Below are 9,984 nucleotides of genomic sequence, written 5' to 3'. Positions count from 1 at the left end.
AGTAAAAAAATTATTATTCAATTTAATTTATTCTTTAAATATTTCGTTAATTATGTATATTATTTATTTCATATTTAATTACTCTATTTCGATTATTTATTTGAATAAAAATAATAATATTTAATTCAAATTTTCATTTAACTATTTCTTTATTTAATTATATTAATTGTTTCCATAATTAATTATTTTAATTGTCTTAAAATGTATATTATTTATTTCATATATTTAATTACTAAATATGCATTTATTATTTATTTCGTATATTTAATTACTAAAAATATATTTAAGTAAAAATGGAAAAAAAATTAAAATTCTATTTAATTTATCTTTAAATATTTCGTTCATTATCTTAATATATATATTATTTATTTCATATTTAATTACATTTTTTAACATAAAAATTAAAATAAATTTAGAAAATAAAAATAAAAATATAGATCCATTGTCAAGTCCGAACCCAGCCAAATGGTCGGATGGTCCGTTGCAGATCATATCATGGTCCGTCTCATTTTTTTTCACTTTTTTCAACATTTTAACCTCAGATTCGATCTTTTCTTCCATTTTAACCATAAAAAATTGAATTTAACTCATATTTAAATCCTAAACATTCAAACTTTCACATAGGTCGAAGTGGATCAGGTCCGGATCATCCGTAGGCGGCGGGATCTGGACTAGTTTTTTCTTTTTTTTTCCTCCTCTTTTTTTCTCTCTATTTCCCTCTTCACTTCTTTCCAAATGAGGGTATTTTTAAATTTTGTTTACATTTTTTTTTTAACACAAAAAATTTGGTCAAACGCCCTTATGAAAAAGTGGCCGGGTGGGCAGCCATTGCCACCATTTCCTCATTTAATGCCCCGTTCCCTCTAAGGCCCATCCAAGATTAGGTCCGGCCCATTATGCACTATAAACCCTAATGTCGTATCTTGCAACTGTACAAATTTTGCTTTGCACTGCCCATTCAGACATTCTGCTCAAAAACCTAGCTGTGTCCACAAAGTTCTCGTAACACTTCAGCAACTAGTCTCCAAACAACAATCATGGTATCTCCCTCTCTAAACCTCACAGAAATGTTTGTGTTTAATTTCTTGATATTGGCTGACTGTGTGTATATATGTGCAGGCGGATGTAGAGAACGATGTTACGACAGGGCAGCCAAAGAAGAGGACGTTTAAGAAGTTCAGCTTCAGGGGTGTGGATCTCGATGCCCTTCTTGATATGTCAACGGATGAGCTCGTCAAGCTCTTCCATGCCCGCGCCCGCCGAAGGTATTTTTTTCCCCATGTTATATGCATTGTGTCTGTAATCGAGGATAATTTAATCCTTGCAATCTGCAACTGTTGATTTATATTTACTTAAACATGCCTTTTCAGACTTAAGGTTTGTATTAGATTTGTATATAAATTTGTTAGTAAATCTGTTAGCTTATCTGTTAGTTTGTTAGGTAGTTGATAGTTGGTAGCCAGCTGGCTTCCTTTGTACACCGTATATACATTCTATTTATGAGTAAATTTAATTAATGCTCATCCAACTTTGGTCTATATTACTACTTGCTCACCCAACAATAAAATATAACTCGTTGCTCACTCATCTATTCAATTACTTACTCATTGCTCATCTATCTCATCTCCTTCTATTAAACTAACAGAATGTGCCACATGGCAGACCAAAATCCCACGTGGCTCAAATACTAGAAACGAAATCGGGCCAATTTATCGCCTTTATCGAAAAACTCAGTTGGAATCCCCGCCTCCACCTCCTGTAAATTCTCTACCAGAACGACCAACCAATGTGCCACCTTCCCATCGGCCCAATTTCCCTACCGGATGCTTCACCATTAACTTCTCCAATACCTCCTCATCCACCACACTCCACTCCCTTCCCCATCTTTCTCCAAATTTACAGAAGGCCCATTATAATTCTCCTTACTTTCTCCAAATTCATAGGTGAATCAGCAACATTCATTGATTTCCCCAAAGATCAATCAAATTCTACAGCATCTTCTGGAGATCTTTGAAGTATTTTTGTTGGTTTCCAATTGATTTTCTAACTTATTTCAACGAGAATTTCAGGCTGAAAATGGATTAAACTTGATAGGCCCAGGAGAAGGGAAATAGAAATCCATAAGAGTAAATTTGACGGGTTCAAAATTGAAGTAAATTAATGCAAGACTAAAAACGAAATTGGAATATGGCTCTCCTCTCCAGTAATGGCATTGATTGGAATTTTTAATCTGAGTTTGCTGTCATATTCATGGAGGAACTCCATGGTCCAAAATTCGAAACTGAGAATAGAGAAAAGAAGAAGATGATTGTTGTTGCCATTTCACGTGCCACACCATCACCTGATTTCATTTCAAATTTGCCACGTGGCACATTTTGTTAATTTAGTAGACGTAGATCAAATGGGTGAGCAACGGGTAAGTAATTGGATAGATTGGTGAGCAACTATTTATGTTTTGTTGTTCAGTGAGCAAGTAGTAATATACATCAAAGTCGGATGAGCAATCGTTAAATTTACTCTTCTATTTATATCACCATTGTATATCATTTTTCTAGTAAGTAAGAAATGAAATCACAATTCATTCTTCCACATTATCAGTGCTCGATCTAATATGGTATCAGAGCAAATCCATCCCATACTTTTCTTCTTCCCATCAAATTATTTCTGATTTTTGATTCGGTCCTTATATGGAATCAATACAATCTGCAAATCAATCCGATTCAAGCTTATCAGTGAATAAGTCCGCCATTGATGGATCTTCAAGTCCCTATTTCCTCCACCACTCAGATAGTCCAGGATTGGTCTTGGTATCTCTAACTACGCCTCCTGGAACCATGCAATGATAATTGCATTATCGGTCAAAAATAAGCTTCGATTCATTGATGGAATTATATCCAAACCAGAAGGTACTAATTCTGAATTGACCAGCTTATGGAGTCGAATTAACAACATAGTCATTTCCTGGATTTTGAATTCTATCTCAAAGGAAATCTCTGGCAGTGTGATATATGCTACATTTGCCTTTGAAATATGGAATGATTTGAAGGATAGATTTTAGCAGAAAAATGGACCAAGGATTTTTCAATTGAGAAGAGAGATGAAGAATTTAGTGCAGGACCAAAATAATGTTAGCATCTACTTCACTAAGCTCAAAACAATCTGGCAGGAACTAAGCAACTATCGTCCTAGTTGTAATTGTGGAAAATGCACCTTTGGAGGGGTGAAGGAGTTAGATAACCATCATCAAATGGAGTACATAATGTCATTTCTCATGGGTTTAAATGACTCGTTTTCTCAAGTTAGAGGGCAGATATTACTTATGGACCCATTGCCTCAAATTAACAAGGTGTTTGCCTTGATATCTTAGGAAGAAAATCAAAGAAAAGTACACAGAGTGCTGTGGGAAATGATTCAAGTGGAGCTATGGCCGTTGCACTCAAAATTGATAACAAGGAGGCAGTAAACAATCATGGATCCTATAGCTCAACTAAAGATCTGGAAGTATTGGAAACATAAAAAAGGAGAGAGCTTACTGTACTCATTGTAACGTTCACGGTCATTCAATTAACAAATGTTACAAGATACATGGGTATCTGCCAGGTTATAGAACAAGAACAAAGGACAATTTACAAAACACAGTTGGTTATAATTGTGCTAATCAAATTTCTATGCCAATCAATTCCCAGAATGATGATAAGCTTGGTTTTGGGAACTTTCTTCAGAATTTGAACTCTAATGAGTATCAACAGTTGATGTCCATGTTATCCACCCATTTGGCATCAAGTTTAAGCATAATTGGTATGGATCAACAGGACAATAACACCACTTCATATGTTGCAGGTATATGCTCTTCTGTGACAGTAGATCCTACTTTTTCATCCAAAGATATATGGATAGTAGACTCAGGTGCAACAAATCATGTGTGTTCAATTGCTGCTGCCTTCATGTCAATGAGAATCATTGATAATTCTATTGTTACTTTGCCAAACAGCACGCATTCCGGTAAGGCTATGTGGTAATGTCAAGTTGAGCCAACATATTACTCTACATGATGTACTATTTGTGCCCCAATTCAAGTTCAATTTGCTGTCTGTTAGTGAATTAACACTTGGATCACAATTCACTATTAGTTTTTCTCATGATCATTTCATCATCTAGGAAGCCAAAACCAAGAGAATGACTGGAAGGGCTGAATTATGTTTCAAATGCATTTGTAAACAATATTTCAGTTCACATATGGCATAATAGACTTGGCCATCTTTCTTTTAAACGTTTGGGTAGTTTGAAGAAACAATTGTTATGTGATGCTACAAAGTTGTATAAAAACATTCCTTGTTATATTTGTCTTCTCCCTAAACAAAGAAGACTATCCTTTGATTCATACAATCATTGGTCAAGTAATCCGTTTGATCTTGTGCATTGTGACATTTGGGGACCTTATCATATTGCATCACATACGGGACATAGATTCTTCTGGACTTTAGTAGAGGATTGTTCAAGATTTACATGGATTTTTCTGTTGAAACACAAGTCAGATGCAACAAGTGTAATTTCAAGGTTCTGCAATATGATTTCAACACATTTCAATGCTACAATAAAGGTAGTCAGATAAGACAATGCTCCCGAATTAACATTCGATGATTTCTTTGCTGAAAAGGGAATACTTCATCAATACAGTTGTGTTGAAAAGCATAACTCGATGGTGGAACGAAAACATCAGCCCCTCTTAAAGGTAGCAAGAGCATTATTTTTCCAGTCATGGATTCCTATAAAATTCTGGCCCAAATGTGTGTTAACAGCCACTTTCCTGATTAACAGGACTTCATCTCCTCTGTTGAAGCACAAGACACCTTATTTAATCTTGTACAACAAACCTGCAGAATACTCTACAGTAAGAGTGTATGGATGTTTGGCTTTTGCTTCCACCTTAACTGCCCATATAAATAAGTTCCAAACACGTGCAAGATTATGTTTCTTCCTGGGATATCCATTGGGAGTCAAGGGTTATAAGTTGTAGGACGTGATTACAAAGCAAATTTTCTTGTCCCGAGATGTTTTTCATAAAGAAATATTTCGATTCAAGACAATCGCTAAAGCCAACCATATCACTGATCCCTTTCCTGAGTTGGTATTGCCATTCCCTTATATGTCCACTTATCATGATAGTAACATTGAGTCAGTTCAACATATGTCTAATCCTGCTCCATTCATTGAAAATCATACTCTTGCCCAAGAAAACACTTTATCTCCTCACTAACACATTTCCCACCTTGGTTGTTGTTATCAGGAAGTCACGTGTCATTGAACCTCCAAAATATCTTAAAGATTTTCATTGTAACATGATGTCTCAAAATCCTTGTACCCTTTATCTGTCATCTACTTACGTCAGTCACTTTGTGTCATATGATAAGTTGTCTCAAAGTCAGAGATATTTGACATTGAATATCTCAGCCCAGGTTGAACCTCAATCTACCATCAAGCTTTCAAGTATCTCCAATGGTGTGAAGCTGTGAAACTTGAGTTAGATGCTGAGGAGCTCAATCACACATGGTCCATTGTCCCTTTGCCGTGAGGTAAACGCTCTATTGGACGCAGGTGGATATACAAAATCAAGTACATCAAGACATAAGGCACGCCTCGTTGCAAAAGGCTATATACACAACAAGAGGGTCTTGATTATTTTGACACATTTTCTCCGGTGGCAAAGATGGTAACGGTTAAAGTTTTGGTTGCTCATCCAGCATCCTACAATTGGCATCTAGTTCAACTCGATGTTAATAACGCCTTCTTGAATGGTGACTTATTTGTGGAAGTATTCATGGATCTTCCACTTGGTTATCAAGTCCAAAACCTTGCCAACAGGGGGAGAAATTAGTATGTAAACTACATAAGTCTATATATGGGCTCAAGCAAGCATCAAGGCAATGGAATTCAAAATTTTCACAAGCACTCATCCAATTTAGTTTTATCCAATCGAAGGCTGACTATTCATTATTTACCAAAGGATCTGGAAACAAATATGTGTCATTGTTGGTCTATGTTGATGACATTCTCATCACCAGTCCTGATATTCAAGCAATTGACGAATTAAAAATCTTCTTACATTCTCAGTTCAAGCTCAAGGACTTAGGTTGTTTGAAGTATTTTTTAGGCATTGAAAAAGCTCGATCCAAATCAGGTTTGGTACTATCTCAAAGGCACTATACACTGCAGTTACTTGAAGATGCTGGCTAGCTGGACTGCTAACCTGTTTGTTCGCCCATGGATCCAAAGGCTTATCTCAGTTTACATGATGGAGATCTTCTACCAGACGCAACACTTTAGAGATGTTTGATTGGAAGGCTAATTTATTTAACTTTGTCCGGCTTGATATCACATATGCTGTCCACAAGTTGAGTCAATTCCTTTCTTAACCTCAGTTGCCACATCTCGAGGCTGTACGTCATCTTCTTAGCTACTTGAAGAACAATCCTGGTCAAGGTTTATTCTATCCAGCAGCTCCCCTTCACCAGTAAAATTGCAGGCCTTTTCAGATGCAGATTGGGGTTCTTGTGTTGACACACGAAAGTCCACCACTGTTTTTTGTATCTTCATTGGAGAATCACTCATATCTTGGAAAGCAAAGAGACAATCCACAGTTTCACGATCCTCAGCTGAGCAGAATATCGTGCACTTGCTGCCATCATCAGTGAAATTTTGTGGATCAACCAATTATTAAAAGATTTTTTGATTACTGGCATTCTCCTGCTATCCTTTTCTGTGATAACCAGGTGGCCATTCAAATTGCAACCAATCCCATCTTCCATGAGCGAACTAAATACATTGAAATAGATTGCCACTTCATATGTGAAAAAATTGCGGCGGGAATGGTTGAACTTCTTTTAGTTCGATCATACAACCTACTAGCCAATGTTCTCACCAAGCCTCTTCATGCTTCAAATCTTTTTCCCTTATTATACAAGATGTCTGTAAAAAACATTTACAGTACATTTTAAGGGGGAGTATTAGATTTGTTAGTAAATCTGTTAGCTTATCTGTTCGTTTGTTAGGTAGTCGACAGTTAGTTGGTAGCCAGCTGGCTTCCTTTGTACGCCGTATATGCATTCTATTTATACTCCATTGTATATTTTTTTCTAGTAAGTAAGAAATAAAATCAGAATTCATTCTTCCACATTATTAGTGCTTGATCTAATAGTTTAGTCAAATCATGTTTGTTTGTGGTCTGTGTTGCATGAAGAATATAATTATTTAGTTGAAGAAAGCAATTGAGTTATTTTGATGCTTTATGATGAGCTTATCCATATTGATTTAGGTTTGTTCTTAGTTTGATATGCAATATAAATTTGCAGGTTTCAGAGGGGTTTGAAGAGGAAGCCCATGGCTTTGATCAAGAAGCTGCGCAAAGCGGTAATTTATCCAAAATCTGAAATTTGGAGTTATTGCTGCTTGCCTTTCAACCAATCTCTTTTTGTCTTTGTTTGCGTGTGCCTTGTTGTTTTGGCACTCTTTTTACTAGGTAGAAATGGGAAACTAAAGTAAAGGATTGAAGCATATTCATCTCACTTGCTTTTCATGCCATACATTTCAAGGAAGATACTCCTATTTGGGGAACATCTATCCCTGGCATTTCCATTTTTTTAAAAATGATCTTCATACTTAAAACATCTACAGTCAGGTTTATAAAACATTACTGTTTTAATATCTTGGTGATGGAGAAATATAAAGAACACATTAGGAATGATTGCTAGTTGATGAACAATAGGGGTGGTTTGTTTTTTAATTTTGAGATCCATACAAGTGCCAACTTATATAAGCTGAGTGTGAATCCTGGGTATTCATGTAATTGTTTTCAACTCAGTTTCATTAGCTTAAGCATTCTGCACAGTTAGATTACACCTGCCTCTGTGGAGTGCAATACTTTTCAGAATCACTTTTTTTTTTTCTCGTTATAGCCAGTCAAGTTTCTAGTAGTCGATATTGTGTCAACTTTTAATGTTTTTCATTACTGAATAATAAACCATGTTTCCTGAATGTTTCATATGATTCTTTAATTCAGAAACGTGAGGCCCCACCAGGTGAGAAGCCTGAGATTGTCAAAACTCACCTGCGAAATATGATCATTGTCCCTGAGATGATAGGAAGTGTCATAGGAGTTTACAATGGCAAGTTTTCAACTCAGTTTCATTAGCTTAAGCATTCTGCACAGTTAGATTACACCTGCCTCTGTGGAGTGCAATACTTTTCAGAATCACTTTTTTTTTTTCTCGTTATAGCCAGTCAAGTTTCTAGTAGTCGATATTGTGTCAACTTTTAATGTTTTTCATTACTGAATAATAAACCATGTTTCCTGAATGTTTCATATGATTCTTTAATTCAGAAACGTGAGGCCCCACCAGGTGAGAAGCCTGAGATTGTCAAAACTCACCTGCGAAATATGATCATTGTCCCTGAGATGATAGGAAGTGTCATAGGAGTTTACAATGGCAAGACCTTCAATACAGTTGAAATCAAGCCTGAAATGATCAGCCACTATCTTGCCGAGTTCTCAATCTCATACAAGCCTGTTAAGCACGGTAGACCTGGTATTGGTGCTACTCACTCTTCAAGGTTCATTCCTCTCAAGTGAGAATTCTCTTTCGGCTCAGCAACACAGCATACTGTTTCTGAGAATGTCCTATGTTTTGTTTCTTTCATGGTATTTATTATTTTCAATTAAGGTATAAACAGTCGAACCCGCCTTTATATGAAGCTGTTGGATAGATTGTTTTAGCATTTTGTTTAATGATATTTATAAATTGTTTTTGAATTGCATATTTCTGTCCTTGATATCTGGTTAATCGAGCTCATGTATCCTAGCTTATTTGGTTGTGATATTTTGACATCAATGTGCAACTAGTTTCTAGACCTCCAAGTTAGTCTACTACCAATGGTACTGAACCAGCATTTTGACGTAAAAAGATTCTGTTGTACCTTGACCTATTTTTATGCCGACACGATTTAATGCAAATTTCAAGCCTTCCCATATCTCCATGCATTTAACAACCAAGGGATTGGGTTTTGCAGCACGAGTGACCATTTGCCTTCCTCGTCTCTACATAAGATTCCAACTCTGTAGAATCTGTGGCCCTTGTGGACTGCGACCTTGAACCAATACCACCTTTAGCCCTCTGCCTACTGTCTATCCCCTCCACCCTTCTATGAGCATTCTGATATTCAATAACAAACACCAGCAGCAGCCCAATGTAATGACTTCCCTGGGTTAATGTTGATTCCTTTGAACATTTTGCAAATTAGATCATTCAAACATCTCCATATCACCACCAAACAAGTCCATCTCCTCCCTGGACAAATTTTTCGTTGCCCATAGCAGTTGTTCCCCAATCTTATCTTCATTAAAGCTCATCATCATATCAGCAAATTTACTTTCATGCTTTTTTTTTTTTCTGTCGGCAGTACTCATCAATCAATTGGAATGTCTCCATGGATTGAATTTTGTTGGCTTAGTACCTGCTTTTGACTGAATGTTCCCCCCTTTCAGAATGTCATGTGGGAATGTCTGGAATCCCTGGGCATCCACCTGGCATTGATAGGTAGCATCCTTGTTTGGTGCAAGAAATTTTCAGTTGTTTCCAGATTCCAATTGACATCTAATTCTTGAAACAGCAATTCAGAAGCTTTTATCTGGTTGTTACCAAAATAAGTTGATATTGGGAGGAAAGAGATGGGACGGGGAGTCCACGGGGAGGCAAAAAACTGTGATGTTGTGGCCATCCTTAACAATGAGCTCGCATGAGACAGTTCTCCATAAGAATTATCATCCCTTGCCTTCGCGGGTATGAACGGGTTGTGCAAAAAATATTTTTGTTTCAATATTAGGCCAGAAAGTGAAACGGGATTCAAAAGTGTGGAGATTAATAGGCTTCTAATGTTTGTATTTAATGTATATCTAATTGTGAATTACATGTTCTTTAGAGCTCAATACGA

General features: G+C 36.4%; 1 protein-coding gene across 1 annotated transcript; it reads left to right on the top strand.

The window, feature by feature from the left end:
- The first annotated feature begins 892 nt into the window (after positions 1 to 892).
- Positions 893 to 8,828, top strand: LOC111393672 (40S ribosomal protein S15-like). Its single transcript, XM_023019328.1, has 5 exons — positions 893 to 1,040; positions 1,120 to 1,265; positions 7,350 to 7,407; positions 8,057 to 8,126; positions 8,448 to 8,828. The coding sequence occupies exons 1-5, from the start codon at positions 1,038 to 1,040 to the stop codon at positions 8,624 to 8,626; spliced, it is 456 nt and encodes a 151-aa protein (XP_022875096.1). The 5' UTR covers positions 893 to 1,037; the 3' UTR covers positions 8,627 to 8,828.
- Positions 8,829 to 9,984: the final 1,156 nt, after the last annotated feature.

The sequence above is a fragment of the Olea europaea genome, chromosome 4, assembly GCF_002742605.1.
Source record: "Olea europaea var. sylvestris chromosome 4, O_europaea_v1, whole genome shotgun sequence".
Taxonomy (NCBI): Eukaryota; Viridiplantae; Streptophyta; class Magnoliopsida; order Lamiales; family Oleaceae; genus Olea; species Olea europaea.
The sequence above is the reverse complement of the archived record's forward strand: the minus strand, read 5'-3'. Positions and strand labels throughout refer to the sequence as shown.

What these genes read in the sequence shown, in the direction of transcription:
- LOC111393672 (XM_023019328.1), top strand. An exon ending in CATGCCCGCGCCCGCCGAAG is followed by an intron (nt 1,266 to 7,349) that starts GTATTTTTTTCC and finishes ATAAATTTGCAG; the next exon opens with GTTTCAGAGGGGTTTGAAGA. An exon ending in GCGAAATATGATCATTGTCC is followed by an intron (nt 8,127 to 8,447) that starts CTGAGATGATAG and finishes TGATCATTGTCC; the next exon opens with CTGAGATGATAGGAAGTGTC.